The sequence below is a fragment of the Electrona antarctica genome (assembly GCF_951216825.1).
Source record: "Electrona antarctica genome assembly, chromosome: 8".
Taxonomy (NCBI): domain Eukaryota; kingdom Metazoa; phylum Chordata; class Actinopteri; order Myctophiformes; family Myctophidae; genus Electrona; species Electrona antarctica.
The window spans coordinates 29102868-29126400 of NC_136789.1; the positions used below are offsets into that span (position 1 = coordinate 29102868).

The 23533-nt window shown below is 45.8% G+C and overlaps 1 protein-coding gene across 1 annotated transcript in view; it reads left to right on the plus strand.

Annotated features, from left to right (window-relative positions):
- The window catches only part of igsf9bb (immunoglobulin superfamily, member 9Bb), a 191915-nt gene that overhangs the window by 100553 nt on the left and 67829 nt on the right, over window positions 1-23533 (plus strand). The window contains exons 6-7 of the mRNA XM_079508357.1: window positions 2662-2803; window positions 8887-9032. Coding sequence (XP_079364483.1) covers window positions 2662-2803; window positions 8887-9032 — 288 coding nt within the window. The remainder of the gene's footprint in view (window positions 1-2661; window positions 2804-8886; window positions 9033-23533) is intronic.

Genomic DNA, 23533 nt, shown 5'->3' on the forward strand with positions numbered 1-23533 from the left:
TTAATACATCATAATAACGTATGCATTTGGGGTGGTTGTATTTGGTCTCCCTGCTCCTCTATTGAGACATTTACTGTAGATCCATGTAATTTTTATCCCACGGTTTTGTAACCCATTTTTCACCCCTGTGTCAATTATCTAATGTGACACACCCTCCGCCAACCTGGGGAGAGCAACGCACTTGGACTCATGCTTCCTTCATGCATGAGTCGTCCAAGTCGCTCCTTTACACCTGACAGGGGGGAGTTTCCCCTGGTTGGACGTAGCGCGTGGAAGGAACACGTTATTCCAACCAGTTCCTTTCCCCTCCATCAGGTTCCCCGGCTGGCCAGGGGGAGGCAGTTTAGAGCTCCTTTACACCTGACAGGGGGGAGTTTCCCTGGTTGGACGTAGCGCGTGGAAGGAACACGTTATTCCAACCAGTTCCTTCCTTTCCCCTCCGTCAGGCGCCCCGGCTGGCCAGGGGGAGGCAGTATAGAGACCTGCAGGATTACTGCATGTTTTTGTGAGGGTACCTACCCTAGGGGACACGGGGAGAACATGCAAAGTCCACACAGAAAGGCCCTTTCGCCATTTGACCCGCATTTTCACCAGAAGGTCAAAATTCAATTCCCCCCCAATAGAGCGTCGCAGTCCCGCCCCCTACCATGGACCAGGACATGATTCTCCGTTCATTTTCCTCATAGACATTTCAGAAAGTATTTATATAAAGACGTTTACGCCGCGGACAAAGCCAACTCGAGTCGTGACAAATCATGACAACAAACACAATTTTTTGGGCCGAACAAATAATTAGAAAGAAGAAAAAAACGGCAGGTTACAACACTTTTTTTGTTGTTTTTCTTCTTATTTGTTTGGTCCAAAATATTGTTTGTGTTGTCATGAGTTGTCACGACTCGAGTTGGCTTTGTCCACGGCGTAACCGTCTTTAAATAAGTACTTTTTGAAATGTCTATGGGAAAAATGCATTGGGATTCATTTCCTGGTCCATGGTAGGGGGCGGGACTGCGACGCTCTATAGTAGGAAGGCTCTAATTAGCTCAGTAGTAAAAATATAATAATAATTCAGTACTTGTGCAGGAAGCCCGGGTTCAAATCTGGACCTACTGCACTGTGTACAGTATTCACTGTAAATGCAGTACTCAAGTAAATGCACTTTATTAATGTCCATCTGGCACAGCGTTCAGGGTTCACTCAATAATGTCTCTAATCCTATGCTGAGTGCAAACTTTGGTGTCTGGTATCACCCGGGGTCCGTGACCTCACTAAATGCTCTATCCGCCACATATTGAATGATGTGTTAATCTGTGTGTGTGTGTGTGTGTGTGTGTGTGTGTGTGTGTGTGTGTGTGTGCGTGTGCGTGCGTGCGTGCGTGCGTGCGTGCGTGCGTGCGTGCGTGCGTGCGTGCGTGCGTGCGTGCGTGCGTGCGTGCGTGCGTGCGTGCGTGCGTGCGTGCGTGCGAGCGAGCGACGTGGTCGTAGTGGAGTTCTCCAGTGGTGGAAAAATGTACTCGATTGTTTTACTTAAGTAAAAGTACCGCTGAGCCCAAGTCTGGCAGTGTGCCGCGGGCTCGACTCCCGATCCCGACGGCCTTCACTGCATATCACCCCCCCCCATCTCTCTCTCCCCATTTCCTGTCAGCCTACTGTCTGTCCCTCCTATAAAAAATATAAAAATAAAATAAAGGTGTAAGCCGCAAAAAAAAACCATTACAAAAAAAAACATAAAAAAAAAAAAAACCTATGTGGGCCAGGGGGACCACTGGTGGGCCGCCAGGGTACGGCAAGCGGGCACCCAAAGAATTGGCATTTTAATGATGATTATGACATTGTTATATAAAAAAAGAAAACATAATGTAAAAGAATATGGCATATGTGTTCTTTAAAACCATGAAAGCAATTAGTTTTTCTTTGTGATACGAATACACATACTCTATACCAGGGGTTCTCAACGTTTTTGGCCGGGGACCCCCGGAAATGCTTTGGTAATGTCTCGGGACCCCCGCCCCGCCCCCTCCCGACCCCCGATATAAATTGACTGCTACAATAACCTTAATAATAGAGACAATACACCATAAATACATACTGAAACCAGATATAATCATTAGGGAAGGTGTATGCATGTACTATGTGTACTATGTAAACTCTTCATTTCCATTTTCCAGCCATCCAGTTGCAAAAAAAAATATTTGGGGACCCCCCAACATAATTTGGCGACCCCCCGAGGGGTCGTGACCCACGGGTTGAGAACCCCTGCTCTAAGCAATACAAGTTCTTTGGCAGTCATATATAACACACAAACTGACAATGTTGCTATTATTAAGGCAACCATACCAGTTTACTACCAGTGTGTACCCTGGCTGCATATCTGTACGTCGTCAACCATGGATGTTCAATTTCAAATACAATGTATACATTGTATAAGCTATTATTATTACCAAACGCTCTTATCTAGAGCGAACAATAAGGCACTGGAGCAGCTCAGACGATTTAGGCCCTTAGTTTATTATAACAGGGTGCAGGTAAAAAGTGACAACGTTTCGATGTGTAAACTACATCTTCGTCAGGTCATGGCTCTTATCTAGAGCTACTTTACAATAAAGGCAATGAATCACTTATTATTCACCTCTCTTATCGTCTGTGTCCTTCCTTCCCCCGTAGGCCCACCGTTCATCGTCTCCCCGCCCGAGAACATTACCGTCAACATCTCGCAGGACGCCTTCTTCACGTGCCAGGCAGAGGCGTACCCTGGAAACCTGACCTACACCTGGTTCTGGGAGCAGGACAACGTCTTCTTCAAGAAGTAAGTACCCTGGCAACCTGACCTACACCTGGTTCTGGGAGCAGGACAACGTCTTCTTCAAGAAGTAAGTACCCTGGCAACCTGACCTACACCTGGTTCTGGGAGCAGGACAACGTCTTCTTCAAGAAGTAAGTACCCTGGCAACCTGACCTACACCTGGTTCTGGGAGCAGGACAACGTCTTCTTCAAGAAGTAAGTACCCTGGCAACCTGACCTACACCTGGTTCTGGGAGCAGGACAACGTCTTCTTCAAGAAGTAAGTACCCTGGCAACCTGACCTACACCTGGTTCTGGGAGCAGGACAACGTCTTCTTCAAGAAGTAAGTACCCTGGAAACCTGACCTACACCTGGTTCTGGGAGCAGGACAACGTCTTCTTCAAGAAGTAAGTACCCTGGCAACCTGACCTACACCTGGTTCTGGGAGCAGTACAACGTCTTCTTCAAGAAGTAAGTACCCTGGCAACCTGACCTACACCTGGTTCTGGGAGCAGGACAACGTCTTCTTCAAGAAGTAAGTACCCTGGAAACCTGACCTACACCTGGTTCTGGGAGCAGTACAACGTCTTCTTCAAGAAGTAAGTACCCTGGCAACCTGACCTACACCTGGTTCTGGGAGCAGGACAACGTCTTCTTCAAGAAGTAAGTACCCTGGCAACCTGACCTACACCTGGTTCTGGGAGCAGGACAACGTCTTCTTCAAGAAGTAAGTACCCTGGCAACCTGACCTACACCTGGTTCTGGGAGCAGGACAACGTCTTCTTCAAGAAGTAAGTACCCTGGCAACCTGACCTACACCTGGTTCTGGGAGCAGTACAACGTCTTCTTCAAGACGTAAGTACCCTGGCAACCTGACCTACACCTGGTTCTGGGAGCAGGACAACGTCTTCTTCAAGAAGTAAGTACCCTGGAAACCTGACCTACACCTGGTTCTGGGAGCAGGACAACGTCTTCTTCAAGAAGTAAGTACCCTGGCAACCTGACCTACACCTGGTTCTGGGAGCAGGACAACGTCTTCTTCAAGAAGTAAGTACCCTGGCAACCTGACCTACACCTGGTTCTGGGAGCAGGACAACGTCTTCTTCAAGAAGTAAGTACCCTGGCAACCTGACCTACACCTGGTTCTGGGAGCAGGACAACGTCTTCTTCAAGAAGTAAGTACCCTGGCAACCTGACCTACACCTGGTTCTGGGAGCAGGACAACGTCTTCTTCAAGAAGTAAGTACCCTGGAAACCTGACCTACACCTGGTTCTGGGAGCAGGACAACGTCTTCTTCAAGAAGTAAGTACCCTGGCAACCTGACCTACACCTGGTTCTGGGAGCAGGACAACGTCTTCTTCAAGAAGTAGGTACCCTGGCAACCTGACCTACACCTGGTTCTGGGAGCAGGACAACGTCTTCTTCAAGAAGTAAGTACCCTGGCAACCTGACCTACACCTGGTTCTGGGAGCAGGACAACGTCTTCTTCAAGAAGTAAGTACCCTGGCAACCTGACCTACACCTGGTTCTGGGAGCAGGACAACGTCTTCTTCAAGAAGTAATTAAAGCTGCCATTGCTTTCATTATTGTCAGTGACAGGTGGACAAAGTGCTTGAGTCAATGTTCGTCCACTACCTTTTTTCCACTGACGAAAACTAAATGGAAACGACATGAAAACTAAGACTGACTAAAACTAAGAATAAATATATGCTGACGATTTCGTCAACAATTAAAAACTAGACTAAAATGTTAGGAAGGGACTATAGTGGGCAAAAGATCCAGTATAAGTCATTTAATACTTGGTTTGCATGCTGAAAATAGCAGATCTACAAGCTCACAATGGGCTTGTAGATCGGCTATTTTCAGCAAGTCATTACGACGGGATCCAGGCCCACCTAAACACATTTTCTTTGACTAAATCAACTGTAGGTTTATTCGACTAAAATCTCATGACATTTAGTCGACTAAAACATTAACACATTCCAGGTGACTAAAATGTGATTATGTGCTGCAGTATTGCTTTAAAAATATTTAAGTATTTGTACTGATAAAGTACATTATCTTTTTTACTACCAATACATTGCTGTTTTCACGGTGCGATTGCAGAAACTATAACTCTCTGAAACCACCTAATGTACCTAATGTACCTAATGTACCGGTATACATGTTCCTTGTGAAAATGTAGTCGAATCAACACAAACCTAGCCATGTTTTTTTATTGTTTGTTATTTTAAAAAAAACAGCTGACTTAAACACTATGTGTACCTAGCTGTATAGATACACTGTATCTACAAATAGTGGCGTTCTTCTTGTAAAGCCCCTTAAAGTTGCATCCTTTGACGATAACATGAAAGTTTAAATTTAATTCATTTAATTTCTGTCTTTTATTTATAGGAAATAAAAGACAGAAATTAAATTAGGAATGTTTCTCCTCAACCTAACCTGGGCCGTGGCTCAGTGGTCCAGGCACCTTGGCCGGTAGCCCGAGTCTGGCAGTGTGCCGCGGGCTCGACTCCCGATCCCGACGGCCTTTACTGCATGTCACTCCCCCATCTCTCTCTCCCCATTTCCTTTCAGCCTACTGTCTGTCCCTCTATAAAAAAATAAAATGAAGGCGAAAGCGAAATTTATTTATAAATTTATTCAGAAAGGTATATTATCTTGTGGGGGAAAAAGTAGAGGTACAATCATAAAAGAGTCTATAGTCTAGTCTCACAGACGGTGTCCCATGGCTGAAACCCAACTTCTACATTTAGTTTGGTTTGAGCACGACGTCCAGCTTGTTCTATATGGCTTTTCTGAAACGTCTGGCAGGACACTCATCTTCCTCCAGATGTCCTCCTGTGACATTTTCACATTTTACACTTGGAAGCAGTTCGGACAGAGACAATGCACTTGTCCCTTCCACTTATCTACAAAGTACCCCTTAGCCACAGCCACGAAGAGCCTGCAGTCGGGCTACGACTTACGGTACAAATTCCCAATACATCACATCACATCGGCTCACGCCTCGTTGCACTGCTTTTGATGCAGAAAGGCTTGGCAGGGATGCCGTTGAACACACGTGTAGCTACAGTACATTGTAGGGGTGGGTTGCCTGCATTCGAGGTTCTTACAGCTACAAAGCATTATGGTTTGTGTTTGTTGTCTCTCCCGATGGAGAGGTACTGAAATACTGTAGCAATGATGTCGTCTTATTACAATAAAGCCCCATTCTAGTGTCCAATCCGGTGCTCAAATAAGCTAACTGACATTTCCAGCCTGATTCGCTGCGTTCCGCGGATCTGAAAATGTCACTGCGCTACTCAGTCTGGAAAGTCTCCTATTCTCCATAGGTAGGCGGGACATCTTATGGTTGAAATGGAACCGTGGCTTCTGATTGGTCTGTGGTGCGGGTTGCTGTTGTCCTGCAATGCAACGTCCCCTTATCATTCACTAAACTCACCCCACACAGCTACTGCTGTTGTCCTGCGACGTCCCCTTATCATTCACTAAACTCACCCCACACAGCTACTGCTGTTGTCCTGCGACGTCCCCTTATCATTCACTAAACTCACAGCTACTGCTGTTGTCCTGCAACGTCCCCTTATCATTCACTAAACTCACCCCACACAGCTACTGCTGTTGTCCTGCAACGTCCCCTTATCATTCACTAAACTCACCCCACACACACACAGCTACTGCTGTTGTCCTGCAACGTCCCCTTATCATTCACTAAACTCACCCCACACAGCTACTGCTGTTGTCCAGCAACGTCCCCTTATCATTCACTAAACTCACCCCACACAGCCGTCATTTTTTTTGTACTACTGATTCGGTTTTTACTCTCATGTCTCGATTCTCGAACGGCGCTATTTGTTTCAACAGTCGGAAGCATGGACAGAGTGGCGCTGGCTGATGACATCAGAGAGAAGCATGGACAGAGTGGCGCTGGCTGATGACGTATCAGCAACAACGTGGCTACGTATAACAGTTGACGTTATGAAATGCAAGTCAAGCAGCCTCTGTCCAGACTGAGTATTGAGTGACAATTCAGAATCACGGAACGCAGCAATTCAGGCTGGAACCCAGGCTAGGGATCCCCCCAGTTTGAATGAGCTAATGTGGCCTGGGAAACGATAGATGGATGGATGAATGGATGGGTGGTCGGACGGTACATATCGGAATCGGACAAACTGTAGATCAGTAGTTCTCAAAGTTGGACTTCGGCCATATACTGTACATACAGAATTCCCCATTGGAGGGCTGGCCTATAGGAGGGCTGGCCTATAGGAGGGCTGGCCTATAGTGTTGTAAGGACTTCACAATATATTGCTTTCATCAGAGATGACGTAATCTTCTCCCCTTGCCACTGCTTGTTGCACGCACGCACGCACGCACGCACGCACGCACGCACGCACGCACGCACGCACGCACGCACGCACGCACGCACACACACACACACAATCCAATTTGGAGCTGGCAAAGCGGGGAGGAAGGAGGAGAGTGGGGGAATGCAAAATGTCTGTTGCCTTGACTACTGGCAGTGACCGGTCGGTCACCAGTAGACAGAGTCTAATCTCAGGTCTAAGACTAAAGCTCGTCCCTCATGTCTCTCTCTCTCATCCAGACTGAATGAACACACGTGAACAGAACCAGCATGTTGTCGGTCTAAAGCCCCCGTATAACGTCACCCCTAGACGGAGCCCCCGGGCCAAAAATAGCCAATACTGTATAAGCCCCACACCGCTTCACTGACGTAGCAACACCTTGTGAGTTTATAGACCTGCTATTTCTGTCTGGCGACTCCATCCTACGATGGACTCTGGAGCATTCATTAACCCATGTAGACCTGAGGACGATTCTACAAATGCCTTCTAAATCATGAAAAATCCCATGTTTCTATATCAGTCGTTCTCAAACATTTTCATGTCAAGGACCCCCAAAAATAATGTATTTGGCCGCCGACCCCCATCTGAAAACATTTTGTTCCAGGCAGAAGCAAAGATTTGAGTTAAAAACGTTTGCTGTGAAATGTAAAAATAAAGTTAAAAAAAAAAAACGTTCGCTGTGAAACAATATATATTCAAAGATTTGCGCCACATTTTCACGATTTTTCAAAAATAGCAGACCTACAAGCTCATAGCGCGGCACTCGGTGCCGCGCTATGAGCTTGTAGATCTGCAATTTTTCAATAGCTAAAGTATAACATAATGCTTAAAACACCAAAAGGGGTTCCCGCCCAAAATTGGTTAATGGTGTCCATCCTATGATGGACTCTGGAGCATTCATTAATGGTGTCGCTATAGCCACGCCCATTCAAAAATATATATGTTCTGATAATGGAATTAAACTAAATGAGAATGCAGTGTGTCAAAATCAGCCAGTTTGCAAAGTTTATCTTATTTCTTTATTTCACTAGGAAGGATACAGAGTTTTGGTATAGTCTTGAAAAAGCAATATTGCGACAATGGTAACGAAAAACTCCCCTTTAGGAAGAAACGTCAGGCAGAACCCGACTCTAGGGTGGGCGGCCATCTGCCTCGACCGTGTCGGGGGAGAGGGGAAGGGGGGGATGGGGGCAGAGGAATAGGAAGAAAGAATAGAAGAGAGATTAGTGCAGATATGTTTAGTAAGAATTTAGTGCAGATATGTATCTGCATATCGTGTGTCTGTGCATATTCATGTATACAGTATTAGACAACTGAATGAATGGCCATGTTGTCACATAATATTATGGTTTGTCAACGTATTACCAGAGTCAGTTTCATTTCATACGCAGTGCACCATGTCAAAAAACCTTCCAACGAATTCACCCAGTATGTGACCTTTAATGCGATAGAACAAGACATGAATAAAGTTCTGGGTTTTGCTCCCAGTCACAGTGTAGCTTAATAAGCTTATCTAGAATTGGACCATTTTGACTATTCCTTCTCTCTCTCTCTCTCTCCCTCTCCCTCTCCCTCTCCCTCTCCCTCTCCCTCTCCCTCTCCCTCTCTCTCTCTCTCTCTCTCTCTCTCTCTCTCTCTCTCTCTCTCTCTCTCTCTCTCTCTCTCTCTCTCTCTCTCTCTCTCTCTCTCTCTCTCTCTCTCTCTCTCTCTCTCTCTCTCTCTCCTCCCTTCGCAGTGACTTAAAGCGCAGAGTCAGTATTCTTATCGACGGTTCCCTTATTGTCGCCCAAGCCAAGCCTGAGGATTCTGGGACATACACGTGCAGCCCTAGCAACAGCCTGGGCCAGCCGCCGTCGGCCTCGGCCTACCTGACAGTGCAACGTGAGTATATAAGTTTATAAGTATTTGACTGAGAGACTGCCATCGCGCAAATTACAACTTTTCACCAGAGGAGAAAACCTTTTTAATTTTTTTTTTAAATCAGTTAATAGCACAGGCAGACTCTTCACATACTAGAGCATGTCTGAAATAAGTGTCAGAGCTGAAATCGACATGTAAATATGAAATAAATGCTTAAACATGTAGCTAGGTGTAATGTTAGAGAACACAGAAGTGAACCTTTCAAGCCTGTTTTCTCAACTCGCTGTTTTCTGCAAGACATTACGCTATAAGCCATATCTCCAAAACTGGTGGGTCAAACTGAACAACCAATATGTCAATTTGAAGCTATGATTCCCTGCTTTCATATGACGAAACGGAAATTCGAAAATTCAAAAAGATCCAATGGCAGTCCCTCAGTCAAATGTAGTGTGATGGGATTATTAATACTCATAAACAGAGACTTTAAGAAATAATCGAGGTAGAGAGTGGACTGAAACAATGTACACGTTTATTACAAGGAGTGGTCTGTACCAGCCCAGGGAGGTGCACGGATGCAAGCCTTCAGACCTGTTCAAATGAGTCTCTCTTATACAAAATGAAGAAGCACAAATACATTGGAGGTGTGGTCAGTGGACAAGACTAAACATGGGTCTTGAGTAAGAATAGGTCATCTTGACAGACAATCAACAGGTGGAAGCCTTGCTCCAGGCAGTGTAGTATTTTCTGCCACTACATTCCACCATTTCAAATATGTAAATTAAATGTCTCATATTAATTTATACCAAGGAACATGAGATACTATACTGTCTGCAAATTTACTACAAAAAGATGACTTATATATGGACTATCTCCTAGAGTAAGAAAGGTTTACATTTAAGTGTATTCAATGTCCACCCACATGATAATTTTCTTTTTATTACACACAACTTCTGATGGCTGGTAGGGGCGAAAACCCTTTTCCTTCTTATTGGGAAATTCCAACCTACGACCCTCGATTTGTCTTGAGCGATCACTCATAAGCCAGCATCAGGTGTAGTCTTTTTTCGTGGTTTTCTCCTCCACGCAAATGTTCTCCTCTCCTTATGTTTCTGTCACAAGTTGTGGCATGGCATTTTAGTCTTTTTTCCCCATGGTGGGCCCAGTATTTCGTCTTTATCCGGCTCCCATCGCTGTCACTGGGGGGTGACTGCGGGGATGGAATGCGTGTGGGCCTTGTAGGGACGTCTGGAGTCTCTGGACGGACATGATGATGTGGCTTGGCTCTCATTGGTGTCACTGGCCCATGTGACATATTTATATGTCTGTCAGGTTTTCTTAGAGGGAGAACAACTTGCAGGTAATTTTGTTCACTTGAATTATTTCCACCGTGGTTAAAAAGGTGGTTATACAAAATTCATTTCAATATTATTATTATTATTATTATTATTTTACATTAATTGTCTTCAGCTTCAGCTTGTTATGTAGACAGCTCTAGAATTGCACTTTATGTAGTCATAGCACTTTATAGTACACATGTATAATATATTATATAGTATAGTATGTATAGTTTACATAGATACTCCAATGTTACGTTCTTAGTTTACGCATGATTCATGATAACTACTTTTTATACATGTGATGTATGCCATGCTTTTTGTTATTGCTTAATGTAAGTCGCTCTGGATTAAGAGCGTCTGCTAAATGCCTAAATTGTACTTCATATAACACTAGACTGACGTCACTGTATGTGTGTACATTTACCCATCATACAAACCCAAATCCTTTCAGTGCTTTCTCTGGTTGTCTTCATTTGTTTGTTTGTTTTTCCCTTGTTCAAACACATCTCCTGATATGTTTCTCTTAATTTATTGGATTTCAGAGCTGGAAAAAAAAAACAAAACAACACACTACCCCTATTCTAAAACATTTGTTCTATACTTTTCCCCAGATGATAATACATAATTAGGAATTTATTAAGATCTATCTTGATCACAGTTGATCACAATCTTTCACAGTCTGATTTATGGTTAACTCCCTCTCTTATGGTTATTAGCTACATTGACAGGTTACACATTATTGCATCTTTACACTGTATTTCATCACTACTAGTATCCTCCTGTCAATATAAATATTTCAATAATGTATGAGATCGTGTGGGAGTTCTTACCTTGTCGATGCAATGTCTATAGATACTCATTTTTCCCTTTGTCCTTCCTCCTGTAATTGCATTGTATCACAACACTCTTCCTAGACGAGTTATTCTAAGTTTTTAGTGAGTTAGTCAATATCGCCATATTAACCATGCCATGCACACTGGGAAAGGAAGATATTCATTAAATTGTCAACACATTTAGACCATCTCATTGATTCACCATCCAGTCCTGGAAAGTAGGAAAGAACAATTTTCATTAGAATTACTTCACCTAAAAATAACACTGTTGTACACAGTGATACCTTAAAACATTTTACTTACTTATAGGCCTACTCGATAAACATCACATTCCACACATACCCGGGCCATTCATTCTCCACACTTGCCACTGCGTAGGTCTTCATTCTACTTCGCTCCATATCACACCAAATCTGTGTAGTGGCCTAACCCATAGGTCGCCACTTGACCCCCGGCTGGGCCCCACCTGTCTGCGCTTTTAACAAGTCATTGAAAGCGGGGTTGTCTAGTGGCACACCACAGTGCTTCTGAAAGCAGTTCTCCAGTCTATTCCTGTAGGTGTCACAGGTTTCATCAGGCCATTGCTTAGTGCTGTGAATTTTTTTTCCAATCAGTGGGTACTGGAAATGCTGCTTTGATGCTGTCAAAAAGACCACCGTGATTCAGCAGCTGTCCAGTGACAATGTGATTTTGTGCTCCATTCACATCAAAATGTTCCCTGAGATGTAGCCATTTTAATCCAAAGACTTTGCGAAATACAGATTCGAGCATTCTTGCCGATGGCTCATACATCTCAATCAAGTCTAACACAGCTGCACACCAGCGCTCCACGTTGACTTTGTGGTCTGGAAGGTCCTTCACGATGTCTTTCAGTTCATCAGGTGTCCCGCGTCGCTGCACATGTACTGTTGAAGAATATGTGTCTATTTCTGAGTGCTGTGCCCCAGTCCCCCGATGAGGATGAGGTTCTGGATATGGAATGAATGGAAATAGCTTCCTTGGACAAAGTCTCTGTGACACCTGCTCCCCCCTGTCCTTGATTGTTTTGTGACACCTGCTCCCCCCTGTCCTTGATTGTTTTTGAGGGGTTCAGGTTGTTCATGGTTGTTGCTGTTGTCTGCGGGCTGTTCCTTGGGTGTAGTAACAGTCAGTTGTGTGTCTCCGCTGTGGTTTTGCAGTATTTTATAAATATTTAAATATAGTGTAGTACTTGAGTGAAAAAACTTCCCCATGTGTAGTCTAGTCTCCCCTGTACCTGTATCTGACTTACTGCTATTACTACTGGTTTGAGTGGAACCAACTCTTCACAAGCAGTACGTGTTCTGTTACTGTAAACAGCAAAATAGGCGACATGAGGCCAGGTCCTTTGAAATAACATTAATTTACTCATCAGATCTTTCAGACAAATGTGGGCCCGCAATTCTACTCGGTACATCTACAATTTGACATGCAATCTAAAATGCCGTAGAGGTTTTGTTTGTTTATTGTTTCAGCAGCCTACTGAATGTAGTTTTAGAGGTTTGACAATATGTCGCCATAGACTCAAGAATAAATTATGTTCCAATGCTTAAAATGAATTTGAATTAAATTATATGAATTTGAATTAAATTATGTTCAACTTAAACTATACTTCATAAACTATACACTTCTTAAACTATACATGTCCCCCCTCTGAGCACTTCTGTCGGATATAGATAGAATTTATCCATAGAATTGCTCATAATTGCTAGAACCATCGCTTTACTTTAAACATTTTTAATATTACCTAAGCTATTTAACAGCATCAACATCCTATTAACACTAAGCTATTTTACCCTATTCGTCACTTCCTCCTGCCAGTCTATCTATAATTGAAACAACGTGCTAGGTATGTTTTGTGCACGCAGATCTGCTATTTTTAAAAATCCTTTTCTATCTTTCGGTACATTTTTTTTTCCTAACTTCAAATAAAATGATCTCACATCTATAAAGAAATAAACTAAGGATAAACACATCTAGGAATACATTTTGAAAAACACACACTAACAATAAACTTTCTCCGGTAAGTAGGAAAGCCGACTTGGTTAAATGGTTTTTAACTGTTAAATCTTGTTCATTGAAAATAGCTGATCCACGGGTTCACTCAACTGATTTCTTAAAATAAAATGCTAGTATTTACATGACTCGTAACTTAAAATAGTATGTACATAATGTTCTTTGTTAAAATAGTATTTACATGACTCTGCTGTATATGGTTTACACTATTATTGATATATTTATTGATATATAAATAAACACCATGATCAACTAGACATTCAAATTGAACCTCATAGCTTATCATACAAATGTGTATGCGTCTTAATTAATTGACCAGTATGCTTGCTGCTTGATTGTTTGATGGAAAGTCCAGATAATAAAAATCCTTCCTTCTAAAGTCCTCCTCCGTCACATTATTGCATGGACAAGTCCCTGTCTGAAACAAGGATGCCGGCTGGAAGCGACAACTGTTTACTGAACTGTGGAGTATGCTGCACTTTGTAAAAATGGCAAAATATAACTCCTAACGTTGTTGAAGTGGGACACATATATCCCCCTGACTTATTTACAAAATCATTCCTGCATCCCAGGACTCATTTACTTTTAAAAATTACTCTTCTAAGAAATTAAAAAATGACTGGACACATCTAGAATCAATTAAACACATCTATAGTTAAATTAGAAGATAGTAAACACATCTAGTTAAATTCAGGAAGAAATTTTAGGAAGATAGTAGAGCATTGAGAATCTATTTACATCACTGCTTGGAATCAAAAAGTGAAATGCCTGACCCCGTTCTCTAGCTGATTAAAGCAGATAGGAGTACAGGCCTATTAGTTAAATGTTGACAACAAAAATGAGTCAACAGGGCATTTGCCATGAGTGTGAATTATCCAACTATTAGGGGACCTTCTCTTGCCCCCCCCCCCCCCAAACACTGATGCCTGTCAATCACACTGCTACTCTGAAGTGAGGGGTGCAAATGGACACCTGGTTGGCGTAAGTGACATGTCATGCTGTGAAACTCTCCTTAAATTAGAAAAACTAAACTGAACGGAAACTGAACAATATGAGCCCCCACTGTTATTTTAACAGCTGTGATCGGGCTATTTCTGCGGACAAGTTTACATTTTGCGTGTCCCACACATTACTTATGTCACTGAAAATATCTTGCCTTAGGCGTTGGGGGGGCTGGTGAACTAGTCAAGCCCAATGATTTAGGTACCCCTTGATATGTGAGTCTTACTTACAATATGAGATACTCAGTAGTATACGGTATCTATCTGCCTGTGTTATATATATTTTTCAGTGCTCCTGGGCACGCATGGGAGGGAGACATGACGTCATGCCCTCCACCGTTGGTGACAACAACTTATTTCTTACTTTACTTGTTCATTAATATTACGTTTGAATCAAGACCAATTTACTACAAGATTTGTGAGTCCTAAAACTCCCTTAATTCAGTTGTCTGATAGACTATTGACTATAGGAAAGTTGTATGATCATATTGACAAGCCAAAAAAGTCTCTCATCAAGCTTGACGATTCCCCCTGCTTAAAGGACAGTGTCTTGTTACCCCCATCGTAAAACTGCTTAATTTAGGCATGTAGCAGGGGTCGCTGCTCTACACGTAAAATGTCTTGAGACACTGTAGCAAAGTTGAATCAGATTGACCCCAAAAAGCAGTACTCTCTACTCACCCACTCACTATGACATCACCAATGGCCCACCATCGCAATCGCACGTACCTCGCCACAGAGTGGACGTACAGTGTTCCATCACATGAAAGGAAAAAGACAGTCATTAGTTCATCCCTGGAATGTTCCCTTTCCTCACATATAGTCCTCCATTGCTCATGCCTCTGTCCAAGTGCCTGCATGTCCATGTTCCCAAAATGTAATTCGGGAAATAGTCAATTCCCGCCTGTGTTGGGCCCCAAACCAACACACGCATACTGTTCAGACATCGAAGTGCGGAAACAGTCTGACTGTACATGTGACTTGCCGTGCGATGCGATAGGCGATCCATCTGATGGTCCCATAGTAATCAGGTTCCGTAAAACACAGTACTACTGATTTCTATGTCTGGTGAATCAACTTTACCAATAATACCCTTTACATATCTAATTGCACGTCACTCACACTAACGTATGAGTTCTGTGTCTCACTTTTTAGGTTCACACAATACTATTACTCAAATGCTCCTACGCGGTAATGCAAGTTCTCTCATGAGGGAATTGCGCTTGTCCATATGATCAACTCAACACAACTCCAAACCATGTCTTCCCTACTGGATGACCTGTCCGTATATACGCATGTAGTTGAATACTGTAATTACTGGTCACTGTGTAGATTATGGTTATTACAAATCATACATTAACCACTCCAGCCCTATATACATTTTTTCCATGTTGCAAATAACTAATGTACAAGAACAACACATTGTGAGCTCGTAGATCTGCTTATTTTACAGTTATTTTATAATTAAAAATGAGACATTCTGCTAAATTGTTTTAGTTTCTTAAATACGGCCACAGCTAACACTAATTTACTATTAAGCCTACATTTGAATTCTGGACATTTACTTGCTACAGAGTATTCCTATATCGTGTATGTATAAGTAACATTACACTCACCAGACTTCCCAGCTCGACCCGTCCCAAGTGTGTCCACTCAGAGCAGCTGCTGTCAATGGTAGGGGACTTTCTGAACTGCCTGTCCTGGAAAATGTCCCTTACTTGAATCTGATCTTAAGTTCCCTGAGGACCTCTCTAATCTTTCCACAAAAAATGCCATACCGATATATTCTGTATAGCGACAAAAACGAAAGGTTCCTAGGAAAAACAAAAACAGGGGTTCCTGTCTTGACTGGGAAAAAATGTGATGACAGTTACAAATATTGCCTATTGTAAGGAGTTACTTACTACCTATACATTTCATGCTTTGAGTATAATTTTGCCTATCTATTTAGTCCAAATATAGAGAGTGACAAAGCCCAATTACACTCAACTTGCCGTGACTCTGGGAAATTGTTATATTGTCATTATTTTATAATAAGACGTAATAAGATAATACATATGACCATGATGATCAGCTAACCACGTTACTGTTTGTTAATTACTTTAAATACAAGACAGCACTTACTGGGTAGACCTGCTATTTTGAGTCTGCCGCTGACAACTGCTAACTGCTGTCCTACTAACCATGGGTGGTGACACTTAACTAAAATACCAGGACTACATTCTTCATACTTACTTGTTCACAACGCCACATTTATACTAGGAAATCACCATTTGACTTTTCACAAAAATAGTATTTTCCGTTCATCCACACGTACGTCCCACACACTTCCATTCCATACTCAACATTCCACATTCCACATTCATACCTGCTGCTCGAGTCTTACGCGTTATACAAGTTGCTGTTTCACCATTCTCTTTTAATCTTCCCTGTGGGCTGTTTGGTCCCAACAGGAGAGAAAAGAAAGAAAATAACGGTGGACGCTGTCTGTATGATTTCCTATGCTATTCCCTATCCTACTGATATAGGCTATAGTTTTTCTATATAAATGTCTATGAAAGACTGTTACCACTCGGCAACGATGAAATACGATGAGGAGGGACTGTCACCACTCCTTTAAATACGATGAATACTATATAAATGTCTATAAAAGACTGTTACCACTCGGCAACGATGAAATACGATGAGGAGGGACTGTCACCACTCCTTTAAATACGATGAATACTATATAAATGTCTATAAAAGACTGTTACCACTCGGCAACGATGAAATACGATGAGGAGGGACTGTCACCACTCCTTTAAATACGATGAATACGATGAGGGACTGTTACCAGCTCTTTCAAATACGATGAATACGATGAACTAGTACTTTGTACGGCTGTATCTCTAACGATCACAGCCTCAAAATACAAAATGTTGTACATTGAGTCAAAACACTCTTACCCCAAAGTTCGTTTAGGTGTTGTCCCTGTCGGACCAGCATCTCAGATCCATATGCACAGCGCTATCATCTGAAAAAGAGAATGCTGACGGACAGTAGAAACACGCTGCTCACTGCGCCATAATTGTGATGGGATTATTAATACTCATAAACAGAGACTTTAAGAAATAATCGAGGTAGAGAGTGGACTGAAACAATGTACACGTTTATTACAAGGAGTGGTCTGTACCAGCCCAGGGAGGTGCACGGATGCAAGCCTTCAGACCTGTTCAAATGAGTCTCTCTTATACAAAATGAAGAAGCACAAATACATTGGAGGTGTGGTCAGTGGACAAGACTAAACATGGGTCTTGAGTAAGAATAGGTCATCTTGACAGACAATCAACAGGTGGAAGCCTTGCTCCAGGCAGTGTAGTATTTTCTGCCACTACAGTAGTCACATATAAGTATATAAGTATAGTATAAGTATATATATATACCACTGCCTTTCACAAACAAGCAGTGATGGAAGAAATGTAACGGTACTTAACCCATTTAGGCCTAAGTTCGATTCTACAAATGTATTCTAAATCCTGACAGTTTTCTGAAAAACCCATTTTTCTATGTCAGTGGTTCTCAAACTATTTCATGTCAAAAGACCCCTAGAATTATATGTAATTGACCCCCATCTAAAAATATGTTGTTCCAGGGAGGGACCCCCCAAAGAAGCAAAGATTTCAGTTAAAACGTTCACTCATATCACACAATATACATTCAAAGATTTGTGCCACATTTTCACGGTTTTTCTAAAAAATAGCAGACCTACAAGCTCATAGCTCGTAGCCGCGCTACACTGCATTTACACTACAATTACCTAATTTCCCTCAGCAACAATTAGTTAATGGCACAGCTGAGTGTGTTAATTAGTACTTTAAGTAATATCCCATTTAGCATTTAGCAGGTCACACAAACCACATCTTTAAACTATTGGCTTGAAAATTTCAGAAAATCTGTTCAGAAATCACGTTGTTAGCAAACAGTACATTTGATGCAGGAAGAACTGCATTGAAACGTGATTGACAGATGGCTTTCCAATACAGGTATCTTTAAGCCGAACCTAAAGGTTTTAAAGATATACCTGTGTGATCTTGCAATATGTCTTATTACAAACCCCTTTTCCTCAGCAGCAAATCTGTTTTCCGCAAAACCAGACGGTCTTTATAGACTTTCTGTTGTTAAGCATCAGCAGATGGTTCAGTTTATCTAAGATTCTTCCTTCCTTCCATATCACCTCATCTTCTGTGTCTGTGCAAAGCTCACACAGTGAGCCATATTATATCGTAATACCAGGTCAGAGATGTTAAGTCAAGGTCAGTGGCTATTTGGTCTCTGTTCGGACTGAAAGGCATTTTCCCCAGAGTTCTTTATCTTGTCTCCGTACACATTGGGTCTTCACCTAGTCACTAGATGAGGTTTTTCGGGCTGGCGAATAGCATGGTAAATGGTGCATTTATATAGCGCCTTTATCCAAGGCGCTTTACAGAGATTGTGCATTAAATTCACCCATTCACACACACATTCACACACAGATGGCAGCGGAAACCATGCAAGGCACCAACTAGCACATCGGGAGCAATTAGGGGTTCAGTGTCTTGCTCAAGGACACTTCGACACTGACTCTGGGGGAGCCCACAGGGTTCGAACTGGTAACCTTACGGTTACCATCCAGGCACTCTACCGCTGAACCACCGCCACCCCAAGCACCCCAGCATCTCATATATCACATACTCTGGACCAAACCCCAAGCACCCCAGCATCTCATATATCACATACTCTGGACCAAACCCCAAGCACCCCAGCATCTCATATATCACATACTCTGGACCAAACCCCAAGCACCCCAGCATCTCATATATCACATACTCTGGACCAAACCCTGCTTGTTTTCATACTCCAAACTTTCCAAACTCATCCATTATGTATTTAGTTACAGCTTGACTTGACTCGGATCGTTCTTCTCTATGATATATGTGACTTCACTAGTAAGAAACCACACCACTGTTCAAGATTAGTAGTATTTATTTGCACAAATGAGATGTGGGTGTAATGATGAGGAGCCCTGGGGAGGGCGAGACTGAGGATGGGGATGTAGTCTCGAGAGCTTGACGGCCGACCTGCTCACCCGGGAGCGGTCGGTCGCCTCTGCTCGGACGCTGCCCCCCCGGGGGCTCCTAGGAGAAGGAGAGAGAGAGAAGTGTTAGCGGGGCAATGCTTAGGATGGAGGGGGTTAGTTGGGGAGGAGGGGGGGGAAATCTGACAGCGCGAGGCGGTATCAAACAGGTAAGTAATGATATGAGGTGTGTATTTATGCTGTGGGGAATGTTGCGTGATTGGCTGCGCTGCCGTGGAGACGCGGGTGAACTTGACGAGGAGATAGGGATGGGAGTGATTTGGGTTGAGCAGTGGGTGGTGTCCACTCCTGAATCTACGTTGAACACAACTACATTTCACTAGTAAGAAACCACACCACTGTTCAAGATTAGTAGTATTTATTTGCACAAATGAGATGTGGGTGTAATGATGAGGAGCCCTGGGGAGGGCGAGACTGAGGATGGGGATGTAGTCTCGAGAGCTTGACGGCCGACCTGCTCACCCGGGAGCGGTCGGTCGCCTCTGCTCGGACGCTGCCCCCAAAAAGTCTGATACGAACCGTGGGGCGGCCGGAGGATGGAGAAGGTCTCTAGCGACCGGCGCGTGGAGCCTCCCGTCCTTGGACCCTCGGTCGGGCGAGGAAAAACTCCCTCGAGGGGAGTGAGGGAGAAACCTCGGGAAGGACCGCGGAGGAGGGGACCCCCTTCCTGGGCGGACGGGCTAGGCGGAGTGTGGCCGTTACGGTCTGCCTAGCTGGAGATGGGCGTTGCGTACGTCGTGGAGGTTGGACCGGATGTATGTGTGGTATGCCTGGGAGGACCATCTTCCCAGGACGCGGATGAGGTGGTCGGAGAGGCCTCGACTGGATGCGGAGGAGGCGGCGCCGATGCGGAAGGAGTGGCCGGAGTAGAGGTGAGGGGGGAGACCGGAGAGGGAGAGAACCTGTCGGAGGTGATGGTGGAACCAGAACCGGGTGGCGACGGAGCCGGACTCGGTGATGAATAGGGGGTCTTGAGGGTTGGCGTGGTAGGATCGTCTCGTGGTGACGTGGCGGAGGAGGGGTTCGTAGGGACTGAGAGGTGAGTTCGTCTTGAAAAGGTGGATGGAGGAAGAACGCCCTAGCTGGTCCGTCTTGCTCCGTTTGAGCGTGAAGGTGAGGGTTTCGGAGGAATGGAATGTGATGTCGGACAGGCTCGGGTGGAGTGAGGGGTCGTACCGGGATGAAGAGGACGTGAATTCTGAACACCGCAGGAAGGCGAAGAAGGCGAGCAGGAACATGCACTCCAGCGTGGAGGAGATCTGAGGGGTGAGGTAGCCGGCGCGGAGAGTTTGTAGGCAGAGGAGGAGTAGGTCTGACGTCAGAGGATGGCGGCGAGGCGGGACTGGTATCTCCTGGCGCTGTAGGCCGCGGAGCAGCATGGAGAGGTGGGGATGAGAGGTGGCCGGGTTTGGAGATCCGTCTAGTAGACGGAAGAAGAAGTTGATGCCGCTGAGATAGACGTGCAGGGTGGAGGTGCGGAGACGGAGGCTGGAGTGGCCGTGGGTGAGGAACGCGGCGAGGGTGGTGACGTCGGACGAGGGGAATGGGATGCCGGTGTGCGCGTGAAACCTCTTGAAGGTGTTCCAGGCGGTGAGGTAGCTAGAGAGCGTCCGGGGGGAGAAGCCGTTGAGGGCGTGATGACGGGATTGCGTGATGAGGTGGTGTAGCTGGGGGTTCAGAGGAAGATGGTCTCGGAAAATGGAGGAATGGGTGCTGGATGAAGGTCTGCTCCTGGAGCCAGCTGACGAAACCTCTGAAAGGAAAGACGGGAGAGGGAATCAGAGATTAGGTTGGCGTGCCCGGGGACGTGGGCGGCGCGGATGATGAATTGGTGCGTGACGGAGGTCCAGGTGAGACGGCGAAGGAAGGGCATGATTTCGGGGGAGTCGGAGCGGCCTTTATTGATGATGTGTACGGTTGCCTGGTTGTCGGTGTGAATGAGGATGGACTTCTGTGCCCACTCGTGACCCCAAATGAGCGCAGCCACCACTATGGGATATAATTCGTGGAGTGCAGAGGAGGGGTGAGTGGTGGGGGGGGTGAACGCGAGGAATTCGGGTGACCAGGCGGACGCGAACCACCGACCTTGGTGGTAGGCGCCGAACCCGAGTGAGGGGGCCGCGTCGGTGTATAGTTGGATGTCGTCGGGGTTGGAAGTGAGTGTGTCGTAAAAGAACGTGATGCCGTTCCAGTGCGAGAGGAGGTGAAGCCAGAGGCGAAGGTCGGTGTGACAGGAGTGGTCGATGGGGACTGTGTCGTGCAGTTTGGGGACGGAGTTGGCGGTGGAAAGGAGGTGGGAAATGAAGGGACGGCCTTGGGGTATAATGCGCATGGCGAAGTTGAGGTGACCGAGCAGGGCTAGGAGTTGCCGTTTGGTGCAGGAAGGGGCCAGGAGGTAGTTGTGCAGGAGGAGGGTGATCCGGTTCAGCTTATCTAAGGGGAGGGAAGCCTTGAAGGCGACTGTGTCCAGCGTGATGCCTAGGAACTCGAGGGTGGTGGACGGGCCGATGGTTTTCTCCTCGGAAAGAGGGACGCCGAGTTCTGTGAATACTTGTCTGAGTGTGGAAATGCCGTGTGCTGGGGGGGTGGAGGGGGGCTCGACGATCAGGAAGTCATCGAGGAGATGAATCAGGTGGGGAATGTGGTGGTTGTTCAGGAGGATCCAACAGAGTGCTCTGGAAAGGGAGTCGAATAACTTTGGGCTGCTTTTGCATCCGAACGCGAGCCTGACGGCAAAATAGTAGGAGCCCTTCCAGAGCACTCCGAAGAAAGCCCAGAAGTCGGGGTGTAGGGGCAGTACTTTGAAGGCATTTGTAATGTCCGCTTTTGACAACTGTGCCCCGTGACCGGCGAGGTGAATGAGGGTTATGGCGTTGCTGACGGTGTGATATGACATGGAGAAGTCGTGGCTGGGGATGGTGCTGTTGATGCTGGGGACGTGAGTGTTGTGAGGGGAGGAGAGGTCCAGGATGAGGCGCTTCTTCCCCGAATACTTCCTAGTGGCCACGCCGATGGGGTTGATGCGGTACACGGGGAAGGGAGGCGAGTCCAGGGGCCCCATCATGAACCCCTCCTCCACCTCCTTGGCGATTAGCCTGTCGACGGAGTCGGGGTCGTTGATGGCGGACTGGAGGTTGTTGCAGGTGTGGGAGGTGGTGGGGGTGACGATTAAGCCGGGGTGGAAACCGTGCGTGAAACCGTTAATTAGGAAGTTGACGAACGGCCGGTCGGGGTGGTTGCGGAGGGCGGTGGCGAGGGCTGGGATGATGATTGGTGTTTTGAGGAGGCTGACTAACCATGAAGGGGTGGGGTTGTGCGGGCAGGTGGTGCGTGAGTGAGGTCCCCCGCAGAACGAACAGGTGTGTAGGTAACGGCAGTTGGCGGCGACGCAGATAGATCCGTTGAAATTGTTACATATCTGTCGCCCTGACTGGTATAAGAGGGGCCTCCCTCTGCTGTCTTGGGCATTGGAGGTGCGGGCGGGATCGGAGGAACGTGCAGGCTTGGGAATTGAGGGGGGGGGTGGGGCTGCCGAACCGGTGCGGGAGAACAGAGCTGGGATGTGGCTGGAGGTGTTGGCGGGGGCCTCTACTCTCTTGTGGAGGGTCTTGTTGGGTGCCTTGTTGGAGGCCCTCTGGACGGCCGTGGTGCAAGCGGCGGACGGGTGGGACGGAGCTCCGCACAGGTCACATGAGAGGGAGGCCCTGGCCGCGAACACCCTGCAATAAAGCTCGTAGTCCAGGACCCCCCAGTATGTGCCGAGGTTGAGCTGCTGCACGCGAGCCGCCGCCTGGGTTGCGAATTGGATGTGGTAGTTGTAGAACCCCGTGCCGCCGAACCGAATGGCCAGGTCCAGCACCAGGACCAGGTACTGGTCCAGTTCGGCCCGACGGCCGGGGTAAACTACACATATCACGTCCCTGAGTAGGGAGAATGTGTAAGCGAACTCTGAGGGGGTGAGATCTCGGGAACGGGAGGGGAGGGACTGGCGAAGCTCGGCTAGGAGGCCGAAGGGGGTGGTTATTTCCCTATTGCGGAGGGGGTCGGATATGGAGGGCTGGATCAGTTCGGCCAGGTCGATGTACGCACCGTTGAGGATTTGCTGGCGGAGGGAAGCGGTGACTGGGGAAGGGCGGGTCGCTTCTGACAGGGGGGGAACGGCTGGGGTGACGGTGGCCAGGGAGTTGGAGGGGGCTGAGGGAGA